Here is a 25062-nt window from a genome sequence, read left to right as displayed (position 1 = left end):
ATAGAGGTCACTGCCACCCTACAGCGCACGTATCTCAAGTTTTTGCTCGCAAGTCAAAGCAACAAAAGTCACCTGAACTCTTATCTTGAAAAACACAGATGTCGGGTCAATTTTACTTCAAGGCACCACTGCATTCTCAAAAATACGCCTATTGTTTCACTATTCATGAAGGGGTGTCGGATTTATATGTCACAATCCTAATTTAATTCCATCCAAAATCCAAAGCTAAAGTAGAGAGGAGTAACTGTCTTATTATGTTTGTTTTATTGGCGCGGCGGTCCCCCATACACACGTCTTTAAACGATAAGACAAAAGTTATTGCAAATCCTTTGGCGGCCCACGAAATTATGGCTCACGGACCCCACTTTGAGAACCACTGATTTAATGGTCGCATGTTGTGACCATTAAATCAGCACCAGCTCTAAACAGTTCCAGTTCTCCATTTAGTTTCTTCCCTGTGGTGTAGAGGCCTTTGGACCATTGTAGTCCACTCATGGTGAGCATCATGGCTGACTCACGTGTGAAGGCATTGGCAGCTTTTTGAAGGGCTCGGCAGCGTCGCTCACAACATTCCTGCATTGTGGTAGTTTTAATCTTTGTTTTGCTGGTAGTGTTCCCTGTGGCGGTCAGGAGGTGAGCAGCACGTACAACAGCAGCCAGGCTAAAGTGCACGTCAGCGATAGCGCGCCGCGGGCTGACGAAGGCGGCTGCGCTGAGGTGGGGCCGGGTGATGCGAAAGAGGCCGGACTCAGGTGTTTGTCCATGGCGTGGTCCTCCGGGTGGGTGAGCGGGGACTCCACTGTCACGTAACCGTTGATGATCCTCACGTTAGGTGGCGAGGCAGGTGCTGCAGGACGAGGAGCACAAAAGGCTTATTCGGTTTACTTTTACTGTATAATGAACCCTCACCTATTTATGGTCCGCTATTCACAAATTCACCTCGTTGAATTTTTTTTCTTTTTTTTTTTTTTCTTTAGCGGAACCTATTCCCAGCTATTTTTGTGCTGTTTTTGTAGCGCCCATAAATTCAAACAAAAGATGGCCCCAAAGCCCTGGCTAATAAGACAGTAGTAATAGGTGTCAATGAAGTGCAGTGATACCTTGATTTGGGAGTTTAATTCATTCTGAGACCAAGCTTTTACTTGTACAGTAGTCTGTTGTTGATCGCCTGGGTTAGGTTCCAGACCACCCCGGAAATAGGTGAAATCCACAAAGTAGCGAACAAGCAGCTATATGAACCCACCACACTTTTCCCCACAATCCTGTTAACCGCTACTATGTGCAAATTCTCTACTATACTCATATAAACACCTTCTATACTCTTAAACACCTTTTAAACTGTTAAACATACAGTAAAGCACAGTACTACTGTTTCACTATGTTTATTTTATTACTTGTAATGTGTTTTAATTAGATTTTCTTTAATTTTTTTTATAGTTTTAATGTTGTAGGCTAGGAAGTGTTTATCTTACCACAAAAAAAAATAAAATAATACAGCATACACTCAAAAGTCACACACAGCTCCTCCTCTTAGCTCCTCTTGCTAGCACAATGAATACATATTCAAGTCCAAAAGTCAGCTGGGATAGTCTCCAGCTCACTCGCAAACCTTATGAGGTCAAGCGTTATAGAAAAAGGATGAATTAATCGCAATGCATCTAACAATTAATTATTCCTGTCACGCTGTAGTAATATTACAGTGAGAATGTTACAATGTTAATGAATTACAAGTTATTGTTACACGTTGTTGGCAGTTTCACAACCTTTATTGACCCAAAGCACATATTTTATATGATAAAAATCTCACAGCACACCACCAAGCAAAGATGGCACAAAAAGTACATATACTAAATGAATGCTGACCTCTTCTCTGTATACTCACAAATTTACTCTGTGAAATTTGGGCCTGTTTAGTTAAACTAATACTTTATTATGTTATGTGACTGGCAGCAGGGGGATACACAGGTTAATAGTACCTTCTGCCATCTAGTGGAAGAACATTTTATTGGTCTGTCAGTCACTATATGTCACCGGCATAGATGAACAAAGCTATCTTATTTGTAGAAAATAAAAAATAATTTTCAGACCAATTAAGTGAAACTGGATACAATCCCAGGGCCCATCTGATGATTGCCTGATTTCACGGCACACCGGTTGGGAATCACCGACGACGGTAGTACAATTCTCACCCGTCTCCGAAGCGAACCCAGAGGTCACTGAAGAGGCGGGGCCTCCCGTGGCCGCGGTGAGCTTTTCGAGGACGCTTGCGCCTTCCGAACTCCTCCAGCTGACTCAGGCTGTCCGGCTGCAGGATGTGGGGAAGCTCCTCCTCCTCGCCGACGCCAGGCAGGCTACTGAGCACCGTCTCGCCCGATCTGGTGGGCCAACTGGTGGGAGGAGCCGTGCTCATGCTGCCGGTTGGCTCGCGGTCTGTTATTCTGTTAAAGTAGACAAATCAGCATGGTTTCTAAGGAAAAACTACTGTGCTTCCAGAACGTTTTCATAGCTTTTTCCACATTTTGTTATTTTATGACATTATTACAAAATGGATACAGTTTTCTTCCCCTCAAAATTCGCACACAAAATTAAATAAGTATTTGTACATTTTAATTTAATTGTAATTTGATTTTGATTAGATTTTTTAAAGATTTGAAGAGATTGTAATTTATTGAAAAACAACAACAACATAGTGCCCAATATTTTGTTGATACACCTTTGGCAGCAGTGCCGGCATGAAGTCTTTTTGAACATGATGCCACAACCTTGGCATACCTATCTTTGGCTACTTTTGCCCATTTTTACGTTGCAAAAGCAGAGATTTATCGACATGTTGGAAACATTTGACTTGCGGTATGCACTTCCAAGCTGCCAATATTTTGCCGAGGTTCCCTTGCTTCACCTCCCCAGTTTGGTTTCAAACTTGCGAAAACACCATCATTTGAAAATTGCAAGCATTTTTTGTTACCAGACCCCCTTTTAAAATCTAAAATAGTTGAACTGTTTTCATTAGCTTCTGATTTCAAAACTAGTTATCCATCAATTTGTTGTGTATTTGTAATAATACTTGCCATGCAGTTTGACGGCTCATATTCTGATGCTGTTGAACATTTAAATACATTTATTAAGGAACGTGTTTACATACGTCATGGCTTAAGGAAAAATTTTTTCCACTTATTTTCACATTTTCTGTAAAGAACAACATTCATTTTTGTTAGACAATTACCCAAGTTAGTAAATAGTTAAGCCTAATTTTTTTTTCACGTGAGACAGCTGACAAAATGTGAAGCCTTTTCTTACACAGCAGCACTTTGAAACAGTAATCCGTGCCTTCATGGCTTCATCCGCTGGTCGCCTCTGCACTCTTTTTGATAGGTTACAATGCTCAAATGTTATCCAAGTTTAAATTCAAGTTGAACCCATTATTATTTTCTTGTCTGAATGGCAAGATGTAGATACACTAGTTAAGTGTACATTGTAACAGCTAATGGAAGAACATTTATTGTTCTACTTGTCACTATACATCGCTGGCATAGATAGATTAACAAAGATGCATTATATGAAGGAAATAACTAACATATTCCCTACCAATTAAGTAAACTTGGATAAGGGCACAGTGGTTTGGAATCCCTGATTTAAAATAGTCAGTACAATGAAAAAGGCTTTATGATGGCAACATTTGATCTATTAAACTTAATTACTTCCAGTATTTCCTATGGGGATTTTTTTAATAATTGACCAGCATCCCGGAACAGGTTGTGTTCAACCTTTTTAGAGGTTCGCCAAAATCACAGGAAGTTGAAAGTCATTTGGTTCTGCTTTTGCATCACAACTCAATCTGGCTCAAAGTGGACCACCCAGAATTAATAATCTGCCATGCTATTCTCTCTTCCAGCCATTACTCATATTTTCTCTCCCCATGTTTTTCCTCCATCAATATGGTTTGCACGTGATGCTCCCTAAAACAAACTACATTGTGTTCCTTTAATAGCAGACCGAGAACGTCAAGATACAGTAATTCCGTATCGAGTGCAACGTAAAATCCTGGCATGTCTTCTCGTGCTGTTTCTATTGTGCCTGAAAAGCCACTCAAGCTTATGTGATGCTCATGTTGGGATTTCCTGCAACCCTTTTCTCACATTCAGAATGTTGCAATGTATTCAACAAGCTGTTTTTCCTCCTTTTACGGCCTCTAAAAAGCCTCCATGCAGAATTTTTGATGGCTGGCTCGGGGTGATGATAGCTCCAGGTCTGTGGTCTGGCTTCCACGCAAGCTGAAAGACAGCGGCGCTCAGCTCAGCCTGTCAGTCACAGAATCCCTCAAAGTCCAGGATAACAAGGCTCGTAAACACCTCTCCTGTGGCCATCTTTGTGGTGGTTCTGTTTTTCTTTATTAAAATCCCATTTCCTCGTCATGCCACCTTGTGTTGTGCGTACGCTGGCTGTGTGGTTGTGCGAGCGTGACCGCAGTCAACAGCCCGCTTGTCAGCCCACACCCGCACACATGGGATGGAGGGGAGTTCTGTTTACGCGTGTAATTTGCAGTGACGTTTGTAAAAGCACAACTGGATGAATGCCTGTGGATGTTTTACATTACTTTTAGTTCAAATTATACCTGTTTTAACATTTGACAGCAATAAAAATACCCTGTGATTTTTTTTTTATTTTTTTTTTTCCACCTTGAAATTGGATGACTTTTCCTTACATTAAAAATACAAAAATATAAAAAGATTTTAAAAAGGTAATGTACATGTAAGTGTGCGTACACTGTGGCTGTTCTGGTTCAGATTTGACCCATGTATACTAAAATGGATTTTAGATTTACCAGTGTGTTTTAAATCAAGGAAATGGTGGCAATGTTGGGAATGTTGAAACTGCACATACCATAAATGTGTGTATTGTTAATGGGATCTCCAAACAGTAAAAGAGTCCAATATTCTGTTGTATGAATGGCAACAGGTGGGTTAATTTTACCTTCTGCCATCTAGTGGAAGAGCATTTCATTGTTCAGCTTGTCGCTGGCAGGATAGATGAACAAAGATACATTATTTGCGGTAAATGAATAATACTTTTTGGTCGAAATAATACAAATTGAATAATTGATCTCCCACACTAATGTGCCGCGGAACCGTGTTTAGGAGTCACTGAACCGTATTATTTGACAAGCATAATTTAGTGATGAAGTACGGTGTCCCCCGAGTGAAAATACAATCGATGGTTGTGTTGTCTTGATGCCTTTTCCTCATTGCAACACCCTAACTCTGTCCCCGGTCGTTATGGTAAGCAATACTCTGCATTGGCCCTGCAGTGGAGGGGGGCATGGTGGGCAGTGGCTCATTTTTATGCGACTGGACCACCCCCTCAAAACAGGCTGATTTCAGTGAGCCTTAAGAATCAAAAGGGAAAAGTATTGATTTTTGTGTTATTTTGATGAAAAGAATGTCATGTTATTAAGACACAAAACTAGTTTGAATTGTGAAGAAAAAAATGTCTCCTCTAAAAGCACAACTTGTTTGCCACTCTTGTACTTTTCTGATTGAATGTTTCAACCACAGAATAACTGTAAGCAGTCCCCCTTGTTGTGAAAACACACACACACATACATATACACACCAGGCACAGGGGGTCTCCCATGCTTCTTGGCACAACTCTGCTGTCTTCACATGCATACACGTGTGTGTGCACGCGTTTGTTTGGATCACGGTACCACTGACTGCCGCGCACAGACAAGCAAGGCTGGCAGCGCGCCACTGGGGTGACGGTTGGGGAGGAAGGGAGTGAGCTGATGAAGTATCAAAGGATTCCTGGGCTTTGTTTGGTTTTTAAAACGCAATTTGGACAATGTTTGCACTGCACTTCAATACATTTACTGCGACGTTGAAAGACACCAGGCACATTCTGTTTTCCAGACTCAATTACCATCACCAAGTCTTTGCAGGACCAAATCGGTAATTTGTTACAATCTACTGCGTACTCACAGTGTCACAGGCTGCTGGTCATCCGGCGTGACGTGATCGATCATGTAGCCGTCGTGTCGAAGGATGTCGAGCACGCTGTGGTTCCCCAGGAAGTGACCTGAAAGTAGGCCGAGCCAGGCAGAGTCAGGACTAAACCAAGCACGGAACTAGACATGAAGAGCTATGAATTCATTTTGACCAAAAAAAAAAAAAAAAAAAAAAAAACGTAATTCTTGTAACATGATGACTTCTGCTATAAAACAAACAAACAATCAAACAAACAAAAAAAAACGCTGTGCCACTTGGTATTGCGACTTTTCTCAAATGTACCACTTTTTTTCTTTAAAAAAATCTACTCCATTCATGTAAGATTGACTCTTTTAAAAACAAAAACAAAAAAACAAAAATGTTATCGTAAAATGTACTTTTGTTAACGTAGAAGTATTATTCTCATGGTAAGACTTAAATTAAACAAAAAAACAAAAGCATCTTTTCCTGAAAATGTAAATTTTTCTCTCAAAAATGCACCTTTTTTCCCCCCAAAATACGCCACTTTACTCTCGTGAGATTAAAATATTTAACGACAACAATTACAGCTATTTTGTTTTCAAATATACCACTTTTTTTTTCTTGAAAACAAATACAGCTTTATTATTGATTTACTTTTTAAAAATAATAGCACTTTTTCTAAAATCTAACTTTTCTTAAGTCATAAGCAACAATTGTGGTGTTTTCCCTTGAGTATTTTTATTATTATTTATTATTATAGTGTATGCTCAGTACTGTATGCTCAGTGCTCTTTTGTAAATCTGTTTCTTCCTCCATAGTAAGATGGCAACTTCATTTTCTAGCGCTCCATGGCGGAATATAGCAGGGGCAGATCAAGTGCAAACCTGCTCCATAACAATGCTTGTTGTTGACACTCGACCTGTTGTCTCGCTGGCCATCACCCTCTTCACCCCCTTGCATGATTCCACCACTCTTACACCAAATATGTGGGCCCCCAGCCCCTAGCTGACAAGCGTCTTATCATTCAGAGCATCCGAGTACACTGCATGACATCACTTCTACAAACACACTGCCTTCTGTTCATCCACACACTCAATAATAAAAAAGCTCTCCTTTTTGCAGCCTGCTAACAACCCCTTAAAAATATCCAAGCTTCACACTTGCATTTAGTCATCTCCTCCTCCCCTGTGCCATATTTATCATGACGCTGTTTCTGACCAAGTCAAAGAAGAGGGCACTGCGTGTTGCTCTTGGCAGGACAACTTCACAACTGAGCCGTGATTGGCTGTTTCGGCAGGGAGTGGAGACGAGATCTGATGGAATTTTCTCGAAGGGAGTCATTTTTCTTTGACCATTTTTGACATTCTCCACAAGCCAGAAACCTGTTTCGTCGGATGTAACATTTCATAGTTCTTCTTGAATTTATTGTGCATATTTGGAAGCCATCCATCCATCCATCCATCCATCCATCCATTTTCTGAGCCGCTTCTCCTCACTCGGGTCGCGGGCGTGCTGGAGCCCATCCCAGCTGTCATCGGGCAGGAGGCGGGGTGCACCCTGAACTGGTTGCCAGCCAATCGCAGATATTTGGAATCAGCTTGTTGCATTGTTGTCTATTGTTTGAAGCTTGGTTAACATGACCTTTTATGGGTGATTTAAAAAAAATGTACATTGAACCCCTGCATATTCTGCAGTTGCAAAGTCGCATATTCGCAGATTTTCTGGGGGAACTATCTTCCGTTATTCGCTGAAAATCTCGTCTAGTCGTCATTTTGGTGCTCAGGCCAAAGCAATAAAAGTATTACTTTAGCACCATCTGGTGGGCTTTGGTTTAATTCGTTGATTGTGATTTTCAATCTTGAATGCGCCTTGTCCGCTGTCAAAAGTGTTAGCATGTTTCTGCGATGCAGCTACTAATAGCCCAAGCAGTCTACTTTGCTGTTACAATTTGCTTGCATTCCTTAACATTTATTATTGTGTTTAAATGCAAACAAGTGAGTTTAATGATTTAAGACCGTTTATGTAAAGGCTGCCGCACACTGAGCAGCGTGGCTGAACTCGACTGAACTGTTGCACAGTGTGCGTGGTTTGGCAACAGTTTTCATGAGTGGCCAAGCAAAATTTTAATCGCTGTCACAGGTTACAGCCCCCCAAAAAATGCACAAAAGCGTTCACTCCTGCTAAAAATACATTTCCAGGTTTTAAGTAAGCATGAGACAGAACGGCCACCGCGCCGTCCCCAAGCCATATACATACAGTACTGTAATTACTCCTGTATAGGGCATAATGCACTTTTTTTATTTTTTTAAATTTATTTTTTTATTTTTTGGTAAGGAAAATTATTTCACATTCTCTAAACTCTTGTACCTAGGGGTTGTAGGGGAAAAAATGCATACTTTCACTTAAACATGATATGTAATGTTGGCATATATGTAAATAGAAAGTGTTTGTCTTTCATGTCTTATCTCGGCATTAATGCTATTTAAGAGTTATAACAATGATATTCTGTCAGTGTCAATCACAAAGGTCTCATTAAAAAAAAAAAAACCTCTTGTACTGGATCTTGTGCAGGTGTAATGTTGTAGTCAACGTTTTTCTACGTCTACTTATTTTTCATAGACTCCCCGAAGGCCCGCTCATATCCCTGGAGGCATGTTTTTAATCTTGCATCAGAACACAATGATCCTGAAAGCCTTTCAGAATGTTTCAATTCATCTGAAACGTGCGGTGAGTGAAAAAACAGTTGGTGACCTCAAATGGAAGCATCTGCTTTGGTTCCTCCTTCCACGCATTCATTTTTTCCCCTTCGCTGCATCGCCCATTGATGTGTGTGTGTGTGTGTGTGTGTGTGTGTGTACACGTGCCTCAAAGATTTCAATAAAGGCCGACACCCGTGCACCTTGCTGTGCATCTAACGGTTACCCTTTTGACCGCCTTTATAAATCACTCAAAGCTCTGTGGAGCGCTGCCAAACTACATACGGTGCTCCAGATTAAAACGGTAAATTCCGCCTCTCAGTCCAGCTCGGACAATCTGGATGGCTTCTCTTCAGCTCCCACACTCATTCGTCATCTCTATAATGACTTCACTTCCTATGAATGCAGGACCACGTCTGTCTGACTGTCTCTATTGCACTTATGCTTAGGGACTCGCGAGTGACGGCTGCTCACATTCGAGTTCTGTTTTATGTTCCGATCACTTGCAAAGCTCGAAAAAGCTTGACTGAAAAGCAATAGGAGAGGCCTGCACGGTTCAGTGCAATTCAAAGGGGACATATTATGGAAATGTGACTTTTTTTGTATTGCTTTTTACAAATCGTTTCTGTCGGGCAGATTTCGCACTACATTTTAAGAATGAAAAAAAAAAAACATTCCATTTAGTTTATCAAATTGCTAATTTGCTTAAAAAAAAAAAAAGACCTGTTTATCAAGTTGCTAAGTTGGCAACACTGAGTAGCCTTCGCTTCACCGTAGCTCCAACGCTGGCCGTCATGGTAACGGACGCCATACTATGCATTTGCATGATACTCAACCGCCGTCACTAAGACCCGAGTGATTTCAACCAGAGCGACCAAGTGGATCTTAAGTATGCAGTAATTCTTTATCATATTTCAAGAAAGTCCGAAACATTTTAGTAAGACATGTTTTAAATTCTAAACATTATTTTTTTTTTTAAATGGCATAATATGGCTCGTCTAAATGCTCCATTGCTGCTGCTGAATGTAATCATCTCCCAGTAGAGGAAAGCTGACAACATTTAGCGCAGGAATAGAAGAAAACAAAACACGCCCCGTTGTTTGCTTTTTGTTTGCACTTTTTTTTTTTTTTTTTTTTTTTTTTTTTTTTTTTTCCCTCCTTCAGCCGCAGTATTTCCCTGCTGAGACAAGAGTATGAGGAGCAGCTGTTTGTTTAGTTCAACTAACACACGCACACACACACCTCTGCCCACTAATTAAAGTTGCGGTTTATTATTCATGGATGTTCCAAACAATTCTCGTGTTCCGTCATTAAAACTTCTTCTATGACAGTTTATTTCTGTTCTTTAAGGGCAGCTTTGTATTGATGCACGTGTGTGTGTGTGTTTGTTGCTAGCCTGCCAAGATGGTGAAGAGATAATTGTGCAGGTGTGTGTGCGTGTATGCACCTTCCCTATGAATATTTTCTTGTGCTGTTGGAATTGAGGCCAACTTAGCTTGAAGCAGGCAAGGCACGGAACATTGCATTTTCGGAATGTAACATTAAGACGACGGGCCAGGCTAACACATGATGCTCTTTAGTGCTAATCACGCGCATATGTGAGCAAACCAATGAGCTGCATTAATATCAATAAGTGAGGTGAATCCTCGGATTATACCATAGACCAGGGTTTGGGAACCAATGGCTTGCGAGCAACATGTGGCTCTTTTGAGGACTGCATTGGGCTTGCAGATACTGTAAATCTTAGCTGACAATTCTTAAAATGATAAATAATGAATAATTCCACTGACATTTTATAGTATAAAATGTTACAGAAACCATAGTGTTAAAAATAACCTTCAAAATACAAAACATTCTCATGCATTTTAGTCTAACCATCCATTTTCTACCCCAATGCGGGTGGCTGTAGCCAATGCCAGCTGTCCTTCCGGGTATAGTAAGGATAGAGCCAGGTCATTGTGAGCTCAAGAAGGAAACTTCCCTCCTTTTAATTAAAGAGGTAACTTTTGACAAAGAATATGGTGAAAAGAAAGAAAGAGAAAGATGAGGCGCACCATTGAGAGAGCAGGTTCTGGGGCGTTATGCAATGATAAAATATCATCGATGAAACGGTCAAATACAAAGCGCCACTTCGGCACAAGCCATTCTACATTCACATCGAAATATCCATTGTGGTGGGCCAAGCTGGCGAGCTGCGCACTACTGTCCAGTTAAAGTTATGGTAAACTCAATGTACTGTATTTCACCATCAGCCATATTTTGATGTCTTCATTTTTTTTTTTTTTGGTCTGATTTTGCCCCTTTTACACACGTTGAAGATGTTCAACTCCTGATCTTAATATTTGTGAAATCATTCGCGTTGTAGAAAATGAGACACTAATAGCCATGAAATCGATGACAATATTAAACCGCAAATTACCCTTGTTGGTTTTGAGAGCTGGCCAAAGGGAGGGGAAGATACTTTAATGAAACATTATCCGGGAGAAAAGTGTTTTGAAATCATGACACAAACTTGCATTAACACAAGTCAGGCTTCAAGACCAAACCTTAATCTTGTTCAAAAAAGTGTTGGAAGAACGTCGCCAATGATTGAACTCATGAGCTTCGCATACAAAGAAGGTGTGTCCGTGATTTCGTAATGTTCCGTCTGTGATGTCATCAGTCTTATAAAAGTGGCTGAGACAAGACAACACGGAGACGCTGATGTCATGTCTGCACGCTAGTTCTGTCTTTGACAAGTAGGTATAAAAAATAGGACTATTTCCACTACATTTCTGGAAAACTTCCCCAAAATTTTCTTTGGCCAAGTTGGGTTATTTTGTTTTTTTTCATTTTTCAACATTGACACTTAACTGTTTTTTAGTCGTTTCAAAGGGACCATATTATGGAAATGGACATTTATGCTTGTGTAAAAATAGTGAGTACTTTCCCACCCATCTAGTGTGAAATCAAAAAAATCTTTTGAGCTCTGCCTATTTTTGAAATGCGTCCGTTAATGAGCTGTGCTGAATTTTACATACGTCAGCATTTGGCGATGTTGTTGACTTGGGATTTGGGATTGGCTCCACTAATTGACAAGTGTCAATGTGGCTAGCGGTTCCCTGAAATATACTGGCGACCAGTACAGGGTGTAGTCTGTTTTACGCACGAAATCAGCTCATCCGCAAACCTAAACAGAATGAGCGCTGTAGAAAATGAATGGATGGCTGCTTCCACGAGTGAAAATACAATCAACGTTTTGACTGTCTTATCGGGCGCTTGCTTTTCTCTTCACACTCTGGGATATCACTTCCACGAGTCGTAGCCCCTGGCCGTCATGGTAACGGAATTCATACTCGGCTTTGGCCCCACAGTAGAAAGGTCGGAGCGAGCAGTGACTCATTTGCATGAGACAGCACCACCCGCTCAATATAGTTCAGCAAGGCATAAAAAGGGGATGTAAAGCGACTTTAAGGTCAGCTTATACAGCACCACTATTTCACTGGCATTCTCTTGGCAGCCTGCAAATGTGTTCTCATGTGGGCAGATTTTTTTTTTTTTTTTTTTTTTTTAAATCTCGACTGAGATTTATTTTGGCCCTGGAGTAAAGGCTTTTTATTTTAGCCGGTACATGTGGACACAGCCCGAAAGCCGAGGCAGAGCGACATGGAAATGGAATGAAAGTGGAGAAAGAGAGACAAACAGACGTAAAGGCTGAGAAAGGCAAACACGCTCGGGTGGAGCGCTACAAAGACAAGTGACGTGCATGCCTGCATGAGAGCTTGTTCCCATGATATTTTTGTACAAAAAATATCACATATAGAAGGACATTTCAGTGGGAAGCCTAACATTACTGTAGAAATGTATACAGGCGCATCTCAGTATATTGGAGAATGGTACAAAAGTTCATTTATTTCCATAATTCAGATCAAAAAAGGAAACTTACAGATTCATTCAAGACACACGACAATACTTTTCAGTCAGCCAATTCCTACCTAATTTCTATATTAGAAAATCCTTTTGATTGATTCTTATGTAATATTCCAATTCCTTGCAATGGTGAATTTGGGATTTTTGTTAGCTTTTGATATCGTATTTCACTCTGTTTAGTGAATCTATTATATATGAGTTTCACTTTTTGAATTGAACTACTGAAAAATAAGTTTTGGATTTTGTACTTTAATGGATGCAACTGTAGTATCAATATAGAGTATACAGTCGTGCCTTGAGATACGACTGACTCGAGTTCCGAGTTTTTCGAGATATGAGTTTTTTTTTGGGGGGGGCTTTGACTTGAGCGCAGACTTCAGACACAAGCGCTGTGTCGTGGCAATGAACTCAAGTCACATCACAAAAAGCGTGACGTTGGCAAATAGTGAACAATTCCTCAAAAAAGAGACTTCAAGCTGTTTCCATTCCCTGTCGAAGTTTACCGCCTAACTAAACATAAAACAGAGAATTACACCTTGTGTATTGAAAACAACTACATAGCTTAGCCTTTCATTCCGCTAGCTTAATGCTAACACTAAAAAGCATCTAGGTGCAGCATCAAATGTAGACAGAAAACACAACTGTACTCCCAGTCATACTGTATATTCTTTATCCTCTGCGAAGAACAACTAATATTGGTGCCGTACTGATGAGCTGAGGGGACCTGAGACGACTCAATGAACGGTATATCCGTATGTCTGTCTTCTATTGCCCCCAGGTGGGACAGAACAGTACAATGGCCATTCAGTGTGACGAAAAGTATTGTTTTTAATTCTATTTAATTATGTCATTAAAGTATATTTTTTTTAAAAGCACAGCGGTGGGTGGGAGTCGGGTGGTTGGCTGGGGGGGGGGGGGTGGCATTGGGTCCCTGCGGCCCCCGTGGGGTGTTCGGTTGTCGGACCGCCCTGGGTCCCTCAGCGTGGGACGTGTCCCGTCCGCCGGGCTGCTCTCGGGTGGACCCCGGGGCCTGATCCCGCCTCTCGATTGTTTGGGTGGGGTCCTCACCCGCCGCGGTGCGGCCACAGCAATTACAGCGCACTTCTGTCAGTCTTTGTGCATGTAAAGCGGTATCAATTCACTTGCATGTATCGGCAGGCACACACCCCTTACTGCAACAAATAACTCATGAATATGCAAATCGCGTGTGTATCCTCTCACTTATACTCTCGTCCTGTAGACTTTTATAATTCACGTAATTAATGCCACCACACTTCAGGTTCACGACCCTTGTCCTGCATGCTTCTTCTCCTGTCCTTGTCCTGTTCTATCTTGTCCTATCCTTCCCTCAAAGGGTGTAGCACTACAGCCCCATGCAATACTCATATTTAACGTTTCATTGTTGTAGATAATGTAATTATTGACTTCACTCATCCTGTTTACAATTAGTGCTTTGCCTTTTGTCTTTGTTTCTTTTGCCCTTCTAGAAACTTTGTTCTGTTCGACTGATCAAGTCTGATTCTCAATAAACCTAAATTATAATACCACAGCGGAAGCTTAAAAGCTCCACTGTGACACAGTAAAACTGTTTCGGCATATATGGGATACAGATTTTCCATTCTGCTTGACCTAACAGCCGAACGGGACAAAAAAAAAAATAGAACTGAGTCATTTTTGCGCAACTTCTTCTACATGACACTTACATAGACCCTTCTTTGGCCCCTGAAAGCGCGCATGGCAGAGCTTTGGCGACAAATCAGCTCTTTGGAAGGGAAATTAAAGTGGCTCAAACAAACAAACCTAGAGTACATGTGTATGTTGGAACGCGCCAACTCTTCCTGGCAATACACGCTGATCACATGACTCGCCTCGCCAGCACACACGTACAAGCGTGTGAAGCGGCGTCTCGGCTGCGGCTGTGTCAGGAAATTCCACGGGATGTTTTCAATAAGGCGGCAGGCTGAGAGCTGGCAAATGAGGACCTGCTGCACACCACAAAGAACAAGACGCTGCTTAGTGCGACGTAACTCTTAAACACAACTTTTGTGTGCTACTGCATGAGAGCGAGAGTCAGGAAGAAGACAGGAAGTCAAGCTGGAAAGTGTGCGTCTTTCCCGCTTGGACCTGGTTGTGTAAGGGGACGTTCAGATTCCATTGCATAGGCAAGGAAATGCCAGAAAAAAAATAATTTTCTTGCTTAGTCATTCCTTTTCCATTGTATGGTGCGAACTTGCTCAATAAAGATACTGGTAATTGACGTCTAATTGTTTTCGTGAAACGTACAAGTTACGATGCTATCTTCTAGCTTGTCTATAGCGTTTTGCGTTGTTACAAATTACTAGCGTTAAGCTAACAGGACTTTCCTCAGGCAGAGCTATGTGGTTGTTTTAAATACATGTGTAATTCTCTTTCTTGTAGTAGAAAGTTGTAGTTTAGTTTGACTGTCAACTTTAAATGGGAGTTTTGTTTGTATGAATTGTTCACAACCTGCCAAACCGCTGCTTTTTGTGAAGTGAGCCACTGTATTTGCTTTTTTTTTTCCAACTTGTGGAAACTGATATTTCCACAAGTTGGGAAGGCGACACATGCGCTTTCGTTGAATTGTTTAAAACAAATAAAAAAATCAAATCATTGAGACATTTATCCATACATCCATCCATTTTCTGAGCCGCTTCTCCTCACTAGGGTCAGGGGCTGAGACATTTATTTTTAAGTTTATTGTTATAAGATGACTTTAAAATATTAAAGTGGTTTTAAAGGATAGTTTCTTGTATATTTACATCTTAAACTATGAATACAAGCAATTGTAAAAAAAAAAAAAAATTGTGGTCTTTTTTTTTTTTTGCGACGGGTCCTTATCCCCTGTGAACGGATGTTTACTGTACAGGAGAGCCTTATTACCATGTGTTGTTGTTGTTTGTTAGCCTCTCATTCTTAGTGATGCATTCAATGCAGCACAGTTTTCGTAGTTAAGCGTACTACCGAGGTGAGCCGGTACTATGCGGTGGAAAAGCATCTTATCTTCAACTTAGTACAAGTACCACTTCAGTGATGTTGTTTACATGAACTGACAGGTCTTACAAATATTACGACATACTCACTTGCAAAACATAAGAATCTATAAAAATTACAGCAACACAAATCATGTCAGAGAGCTTGGCAGGAAACTGAAATAGTTGCCGCCTGAGCTGAATAACCACCCACCGTGTATAAATATTTTTAAAACAGTAGTAAATCAAAGCTGAAAATAACATCATATAGTTTTTTTTTAATTTGTTAATTTTTGTAGTGACAGTTTGCCATGGTGCACAAATGTCTTTGACAATGATCAGCACGTGATTGCCTTTCTTGTCATATGTTCTAATAAAGAGTTCCAATAAATTCTGTTTCACTTCCGTGCTACTCGCTAAGCAAAATATGAGTAATGACTAGTCAAAGAGTGACATTACATTTACATTATTATTTTTTAAATACATGTAATGTATTTAATTGTTAATTAGATGTACATTTAATTTTGTCATAAAAATCACCGTCCAATCCAACAATATTTGCACTAAAACAAAATCCATTGAGTGAACAAGTCTCTCATGCTTCTTCACTTGTTCTTTGTTTTGCACTTTTGTCATTTGAATTAAGAATCTAAGAATGTATGCAGATCTGTCCAGTTGGAGGGAGGGAAAATCAGCCTTCCCAAGTTGAAATGCATTCACTTTGCACACAAAGGCACTTCCAGTCAGGAAGGTGTAGGTGTGCAGACCGAATCTGGTCAAAGATGGATTTCCGGGCTGAGCTACTTTATGCGCACGTCGTATAGTTTAATCACACGGTGCAAAAACTCCAGGATGGGATCTTAACAGCTGCAAATGCAGACGCTTTTGACCTCAGCGCTGCCTAGACTCTTTCTTCTTTCCGAGCAGCCTGTTTTCGTTTTACTTTTCCATGCTGGACTTTTGCTCAGATGAAACGGATTTGAGGCAATTCACTAAATTTAATAATCAATGTGGACTCTAAATGAATAAAAGTATTGGGACATCTGACTATTCTGTATACAAGAAGTGGAATTGGGGAGGGTGAGGGGTGTGGGGGGGTAGATGGTCCACCCTTTTGCAGGTATTCTCGTGTGTGAAGACTTTTTACAAGATTTTGGATGGGTCGCAATTTCTGTTAGAGTTAATCCCAAAGGTATTCTACACCCTTGCACACCTTTATGGACTTTGCTATGTGCACTTGTTCACAGTCTCGCGGGACAAGAAAACGGTCTCCCCCAAAACTGTTCCCACAATGTTGGAAGTGATACACTAGCCAAGGTAACCATAAAGATGAGGAAACCTTAGTGTACCCTGACTGTTTATATTCTGAAGCATGTCTGGTGAAACCTTCAATACTTAAAACACTTTTTTTTTTTTTTTTTTTTTTTAATTTTAATTTCCCTTCTAAACCCCAAAGTTGTGTTGCGGTTGATGCATTAAAGTCAGTTAAGTACGGACAGACACGATTTTGCAACTTGCATTGTGCTACTCTGGCTAATGTGAACCTGGATTGTTGTTTGGTCCTTTCATGTCACCGAGTGGATGATAAAACTTCACGCGCCATTACAGACACAGCGGGGAAACTTACTGGATTGTAAAGAGGCCAATATCCTAAATAGTCGAATAAAAGTTGAGACGAGAAGAACCTTTATGATTTGAGCATGGGAGTGAATCATTTAAACCATTTATTAGCACTTTTGCCTATAAATAGAGTGAGCATCATGATGTGGTTTTTAAGTATTTTTGAGTTGTTCAGACAACTTTTTCTTTGACCAAACACCATATGGTGGTAGTGAACTCAACCAACTCACTTGACAATCAGCAGTTTGGCAGATAGTGAAAATTTATTTTTAAAAAAAGCCTTCAATTCAATTCAAAGCCTTTAATTCAGCTCACAGTTGAAGACTGTCAAATTTACCATAATTTTTTTTAAAAAAGAATATTACGCGTATTTAAAACGACCGGATAACTTTGTCTTATTCGAAGTCTGCTTGGTTAACGCTAACACATAATAACAAGGGTGTTATAAAAATTTCCACGTCATATCGTCGATTCCGCAATGCAAATTTAAAGGTTCTAACTGATCTACGCCTGTCACAATCAAAGCTTTTTAGAACCGATTATCCTAGAGATATTTTGTGGAGTGCTGCGTCCGTCTCCAATAAATGTCCATTGGTTCCTGCAGCGCCTGGTTTCAGGCGGAACCTTTTTTTTTTTTTGGTACTGGCGGAGCTTGGCGGCAGTAATTCTGCGTCGAACTATTTTGGAAGTCAATTTAGCCGCGTTATTCGATTTTTGATTTTTAATCCCCCCCCCCCCCCCTAAGTGAAAACTTAGCTTCATTGGCCAGGGCCAAAACATTTTCATGGCTGGAAATGTGAGTTTTTGAATATTTGAATACAAGCCCTCAAACTGCCGATTGATTTAGCCTAGGAATAATAATGATACAGTACGAAACAATTTCAAAAAGGCCTTTACACCCCCGTGCCCAGGCCCTAAATAAAATATAGCTGGTCCATCCCTGTTAAAAATGTAGAACACATTGAAAAGGGGTACCATGCAGTCCTTGTAACAAGTAATTGGAAACACTTGGTATGTTGTATGTTGTTCTTTTACATTATCACATTGTTTTTACATTGTTTTTGACAAAGAGTGTAACATGAGTAAGAATCATCATTAAAACTGATTGCTGGTGAATGTGGTATTTGGGTCTTAAACACACACACACACCCGTGCACACATACAATTCACATTACCAACAACATTAGCAGCATTAGCTAGGAATGCTAATTGAAACCAACAGCTCGGTTCTTCATTTCTGAGGTGGGTACTAGCTGTAATCAAGACTTATGAGTGTATGGCTGTGTGTGTCTATGTATGTGTGCACAAATGTATAAACACAGTTTTCCATGCCAGAGGTCTGGGAGCTATTGTGTGCTATTATTATCATCGTTTTGTGCTTGTTATGCTTTCAAACAGAGTGAATTGTTCACTATAAACACACATTAACACAGAGCTATTCCGTTGCATACTAAATCAAACCAAAATGTCTCCTTGGGGTTGCTTTAATATGCAAATTGCGTGCCCACCCCTCCTCTGCTAACTGTCTCACCTGCGCCAAAGGCGAAAAAATAGGTCTGGTTGGGATTCCTCTGCAGCAGGGCGGACACGCGGCGAGCCATGCGCTCGTTCCGCTTGTAGATGAGCTCCTGGCGAAAGTAGCTGTCGATCTGTTGAGCTGTGGTGCGCTCATGAGCCGGCAGGGAACTGTTGATGAAGTGGGGCAACTGGGTGAGGGGGGGAAAAAAGGAAGAGCAAAAGGATACTTTATTGGGAAGGCATTCATAGTAGGCATTTGATGTAAGCACGGCAGAGACATACAATACAGTAGTCCCACGCATATTCGCGGTCCAAGTCCTGTCTAAATGGGAAAGTCATGCAGTAAGTCGGTGTCAAGGAACTACAGTATGTTGAACGTGATGTAACACTGGGAGATAAGCTTTGTATATATATGTATATATATATATATATATATATATATATATATATATATTGGGGGGGAGCTAAAGCCTGGGTTGTTTGTGGAAATTACAGTCTTCCTCACGTGCATATACAGCACACTTAAGGCTTCTTTATACTCCAGCGCTCGCGCGGCCGACAACGCCCGCATTGAATCACGTGACCGACACATTGGCCCGCGCGGCCCCTCTGCGTCACTCGATGCGCACACGGCAAAAATTGTTGCTGCGCGAAGATAATCTCTCGTGATTGGTCCGTTTTAGTCACATGCTGTGATGACGTACACAGCCTTCCCCTTGGTTCCACATAGCACTGCCGCCTTCTTGATCGATTTTGCAGCATAATTAAACGTATCATCTGGTCATCTAGGTCCATTTGTTTGTTTGTTCTTGCAGACACTGTTCCACGGTCGCCATTGTTGCTGCTGCCTATTTTGGCAGTGTCAAGACTTAGGGAAAGACTCAACAAGTAAACCAGTGGGATGCCCACACAGACAACCTTTGCATTTTCCCATTAGGATTTATTGAGCATGGCCGATAACTCATTGTTTTCCATACAATCAACAGATACGGTTTTATGAAATAAAATGCACATATAGCCTGCTAACCTTGCCCGACACGCTCATAATACAAGCAGGAACAAATCTAAGTAATGATCGTTTAGCTAACCTTGTTTTACCATACACTGCCTTTTTTTTTTTCTCGTTTGTTTGCTTTTTGTGCTGATTCGCTAGCTAACAGCCAATCAGAGTGATCAGTTGTCGCGGAAAGGCGACAACGCTATTTTGCATATTGAAGCTGGCAAAAACGCAGTGGACGGAAAGTGTGCGCCACACGTGAAAACTGCCCACCGACAACAGCTCATTCATTTATTACACCAACAACAACAAAACGCACACGCCCCCTTGAGTACCATGGTAATTTACCACTCTCCAAAATCATTTTTTACAGTGTAGTGTGTTTACATGCCGATATCAGAAGCTAACACTGATTATGCTCTTGGATAATGTTAATCTGTGCATCCAACCACACCATCTCTTCTTAGCTTTTAACGTTGACATGCTGCTACTACTACCACAAATAATAACAAAAAACAAAAAATGTCCACCAAATTGGTCTGTCAGAGGCATAATGTTGGATCTGGCATGTGCCTTTCAGACAGAACTCACTGACATTGCCACGTTCGTATTACCCGCTTCTGCAGCTGCACGCATTTAGATCATCGGATGCGTGGCGACGCCAGCGTCTGCGACAGCAACAATTGCTTTCAACACAAAGGCGAGTGGGCAGCGATTGTCGGGTGTTAAACTTCACAGAGCGGTCACGGTCAACACCGGCAACAACATGACATTTTATTAGCTTATTTAAGAGCAGTGAATCACTGAGACATGTACAGTGTAGAGATCCCCACAATGCCTCAGTAAGACAAATGAAATACTATCGAGTTTCTGGTGAGAGGCAGACATTTGGGGTGAGCGCAGATGTGTTTCATGTGTTTGAGTTTGACACTTTAGAGATTTATTGAACTACGCGTGAGCAAGTCCTGCTCGCTCGCATCCATCTTTTAACTGACACCTTCTTGACTTCACGCTTAAAGTATATTGCCCCCACCACACCCCCAACCCCCACCCATCCAAACAACTGAGGAATCACACCTTTGTAAAACACAAATATTCTTTGTTTTGTCATGTAGGGAAAATCTGTTAAACCCCCTTTGCTCACTGACAGCTCGAATGTATTGTGTTTCACATAGGCTGCTGTAGTCTGGAGCATTCGATTTTCAACTCCCTTAAGATTGTAAGATTCAGAAAACAACCGACAGTTGCTTCATGGCTGATGCAAGTATCAAGCGGTAAACTGCCATCTGTCTCGCTTCTTCTTTTGGCTTTTTTTATGGAACACGTTCCAAAGGAAGGATGAGACTCAATGAGTCGTGTTAAGAGAAGAACAAAAAGAATATCCTCGTTGTCAGGCAGAAACTAAAAATGGTACATTTTACAAATCGATACTATTGGTCTGTTGCCACAATGTCCATTATTTTTACAAATTATTAACCAATTTATAGTGTTGAAAATAGCTTGAGAACAAATATATTAACTCTCTTAAACATTTGAACGGTCTGCGAAATGTGAAACTCTGCATCTTCCCTCACTCTGCGGGAGCCGTGCGGCATTATGTCGCCTCAAGACTGAAAGTCAGGAGATGTTTTTAGACAATAAGGAAAAATTGTTTAGTTTGATTAAAATATGATTTGAGCAAGCCTGTTTTGTTAAAAGTAAATCGCTGTAATACTTCAGTGCAGAAGGAACTGGTCAGCCACAAAGGTAAGCGTGTATGCAGATTTATTTCTGCCGATTACACTGCTTAGTCAGCTCGTTTTATTTATTAAATGACTCATGGCTATAAGACCTTTTGAAAATGCGAGTGGGGAAGATGATGTAACCACAGTCGTTTGCTTTTCTGAAGTATTAAAGGCCTTTTGTGCAGTTGGATGATCGGCGTGAGCGCAAAATGTGATGTGGACGGCCAGCGATGTATCCTACCAATTCAATCAATGACAGCGTAATAAATTAATTATTTTTATCACATATTAAATTGTGCATATTATTGTGTTTCTGATGGTGCGTAACGGTATTTGACACCTATATAAGGTCATACCAACTTTAAGGATTCAGTGTTGGTAACCCAAGCAAGATGACGTTTCCATTAATTTCCTGGGGGAAAAAAAGATTCTGGAGATTCAAGGATTTGCCAAACAGCAAACACATTTTTCACAGCTTAGTAATTATTGAAACACATTTTATATTTATATTATGTAAAATACTGTTTTTTTTTCATTTTACATTTTGGTCGACAGAACTTTAACTTTACCAACCAAATTCACATATAACAACACTTAATTAATACACAGCACTCTCTCACTCGCCCCTTGGAGGGGACGCACAAACACAGGTTGCACAGCACTGACAGTAGTACAGAGATGTGTCGTCTAGGATGTAGAAATAGTATGTTAAATGGTATAGACTGCATTTATATAGCTCTATCAACCATAGAGTGCTCAAAGCGCTTTACAAAGCCCTACATTCACCCATTCACAGACACATTCAGCAATTGATGAGCCGAGAGCAGTTTTCTCCAAATAGGAGGTTGAACAACTTCTCTATAGTACTTTAGAATATTGCCCCATTGCATCTCCTTTCAGGGTGCTGCTACATGAATTTGTGCAGGCAATGTGTTGAAATGATAGTGTTATATGAGTGCTGGATACTAGCGACTTCACAATTCATACCTGACCTGTTTTTAACATGAGTAGCTATGTTGGAGGTCCCCGAACTGGGTCCAATCAGTCGCTCACTTGCAGTCCTGAGTGTTAACTCTGCTCTCTCTCACACACACATGTACATACACACACATGCGCAGAGCCCCAGGCGTCTGATGGCTCTAGCATGTGCTGCAGAGCTCCACTACGTGTCATTTCATTACGGCTCGATTGCTCTGATTTAAAGGGCAGGAGGCCACCGGTGGGCCACTCCAGTGAAAGGAGCGCTGAAATAACCTCCTGGGAGCCGACTGAGTAAGAAAGACAAATGGACAGAAAGCACGAAAGTGACACGAGAGAGGCCAGAGAGAAAATATTTGTGATTATTTTTTTTTTTTTATTATTTTTTCACCTCCATGACATTCACACTTTCTTGCGGGTCCCTGGTGTGAATAACTTGTAAAGCTAAGGTTACATTGTGTGCTGGGTTTAATGTGTCTGGTAAACTGGATTTACAGTGAGTTTTGGAGAGCATCAAGATCTAGTGACAACATTTTGTGCGTGTGGTTGTAGAAGCTGTAAAGTACTGTTGTTTTCTTTGAAATAAGAGCATTGTCTTGTAAAATGCTGTAAGCTACAGTATTTTGTTGATCATCAAGGGGACACAATTTTGTAGCAAAGCATTTCCTGATCCATGTCCCTTGAGTTATTTCTTTATTATATCACAGTTACGGCAATACAAGTTGGGCAATCCCCCACTAAAACTGCAGTTTATTTGGGACATAAAGATGTTTCAAAGATTGGATGGAATCTTTTGACATTCACATTTATTTAGAATTGGAGATTGGTATGCGTGGTGCATATGCAAAGAGCCTGGTTGCCATGTAGGGGGAAAAATGGTCGTGTTGTTTTTGTGTGTGGTTAGCTTCTGCTTGTGTTTAAACAAAAAAACAAAAAACAGAAACATTTTCACAAACTGCGTGTGGGTGGCCATGAACAAGTGAAGGTATTATTCTTGTTTTACAGTTTTGTTTTTGCATTGAAAACAAATTCACGCAAACATCATAATTTACAAATTTCATGTCAGTTACAAAGCTAGTTAACTGATGCTAAAAGCTAACACGCAAGCCTATTGCTTTAGATACAACTAGGCATGGGCCGGTTTGACGGTATTATAACCGTGAGCTGAGCAGAAATATCACGGTTCCAAAGTATTACAGTACTGCAATTACAGCTCTAAAATGCATTATTTTGAAGTTCGATAAATAATAATATTTTTCCATTGAATTTTTCCATAACAATACATAATAAAAACATACAAATATAAATGTAAAAGCCTACGACAGAAAAATACTTATTTCTTGAAGCTATTTCTCTGCTCTTCTCCGCTTTGTGAAGCAACGCCAGAGCGGATCGAACTGATGTTAGCCATGCTAGTTAGCTAGTTATCTCCCTTGGTAGCGAGTCTGTTGTATTTATTTTACCAACTGTCGACACGCTAACTCTTGTATCCGGTCGCAAGCAGCTACAGGGGAATTGGAATTGATGGTTGGAAGAGGGGAATTGGGCTCAAAACTATCTTTGTGTGGCTTCCAGGCTTAACACAAAATAATGTTTGATAAAGGGTCTGATTTTCATGACAGACCTGTTAAAAATCTATGTTTTCTTTGTGCTTTTGACATAATGACAACACTCTCAAAATGATGTTGGTTTCTACAGACCTACAAAATTGACGTAATATATGGTCAGGAAAACACGATCAGAATATGAACTTTATTTGAGGTTAATCAGGGGCACTTTAAATTGTGGCAGGTGTGTGCTGATTCCCCACTGAACAGGAATGGTTGGTTAATTATGAACACAGCCACATCCCCAGTTATGAAGGTGTGCACACTTGGGCAAACCACATAATCTCAGTTGTTATTTGACTTTTTTTGTTTGTTTGTTTTCTTTCTTTTTTTTTTTTTTTTTACTGCGTGGTACAGGTTAAAGGTGACATTAATAATGGAAAATGTTCTGAAATGATTTATCAAAAACAAAAAAAATCTATCCATCCACCCATTTTCTATGAATGAAAATTTGAATAGGGGTGTGTAGACTTTTCATATCCACGACACATGTCAAACCAGGGCACGGTGGATGACTGGTTACAGCGTCTACCTCACAGTTCTGAGGACCGGGGTTCAAATCCCGGCCCTGCCTGTGTGGAGTTTGCATGTTCTCCCCGTGCCTGCGTGGGTTTTCTCCGGGCACTCCGGTTTCCTCCCACATCCCAAAAAACATGCATGGTAGGTTAATTGAAGACTCTAAATTGCCCTTAGACGTGAATGTGAGTGTCAATGGTTGTTTGTTTATGTGTGCCCTGCGATTGGTTGGCAACCAGTTCAGGGTGTACCCCGCCTCCTGCCCGAAGATAGCTGGGATAGGCTCCAGCACGCCCGCGACCCTTGTGAAGATAAGCGGCTCAGAAAATGGATGGATGGATGGATGTCAAACCAGCAGTCAGTGATGTTATCTTGTAAAGAAACACGACCAACTGCTTGGCCACCCAGGTCTTATCCTGAGCCATCTTTTAAACTCTCTTTGATGGTAATTTTCAGTGTTTAGACAGTGCTGTTTAAAACGATTTTCAGGTTCCAGAACGCTGTCGTCATGTCGGCAAACAACCATAACAACAATTTTTATCGA

At 40.7% G+C, this 25062-nt stretch overlaps 1 protein-coding gene across 1 annotated transcript in view; it reads right to left on the bottom strand.

Annotated features, from left to right (window-relative positions):
- Positions 1-626: 626 nt before the first annotated feature.
- Positions 627-25062, bottom strand: part of trabd2b (TraB domain containing 2B) — a 78674-nt gene continuing 54238 nt past the window's right edge. Inside the window, 4 exon segments of the mRNA XM_061684201.1 lie at positions 627-847; positions 2173-2438; positions 5976-6072; positions 18710-18884. Coding sequence (XP_061540185.1) covers positions 627-847; positions 2173-2438; positions 5976-6072; positions 18710-18884 — 759 coding nt within the window.

Source organism: Phycodurus eques, chromosome 8, assembly GCF_024500275.1.
Source record: "Phycodurus eques isolate BA_2022a chromosome 8, UOR_Pequ_1.1, whole genome shotgun sequence".
Taxonomy (NCBI): domain Eukaryota; kingdom Metazoa; phylum Chordata; class Actinopteri; order Syngnathiformes; family Syngnathidae; genus Phycodurus; species Phycodurus eques.
Note: the sequence above shows the minus strand (reverse complement) of the source record. Positions and strands in the feature narration are given on the sequence as shown.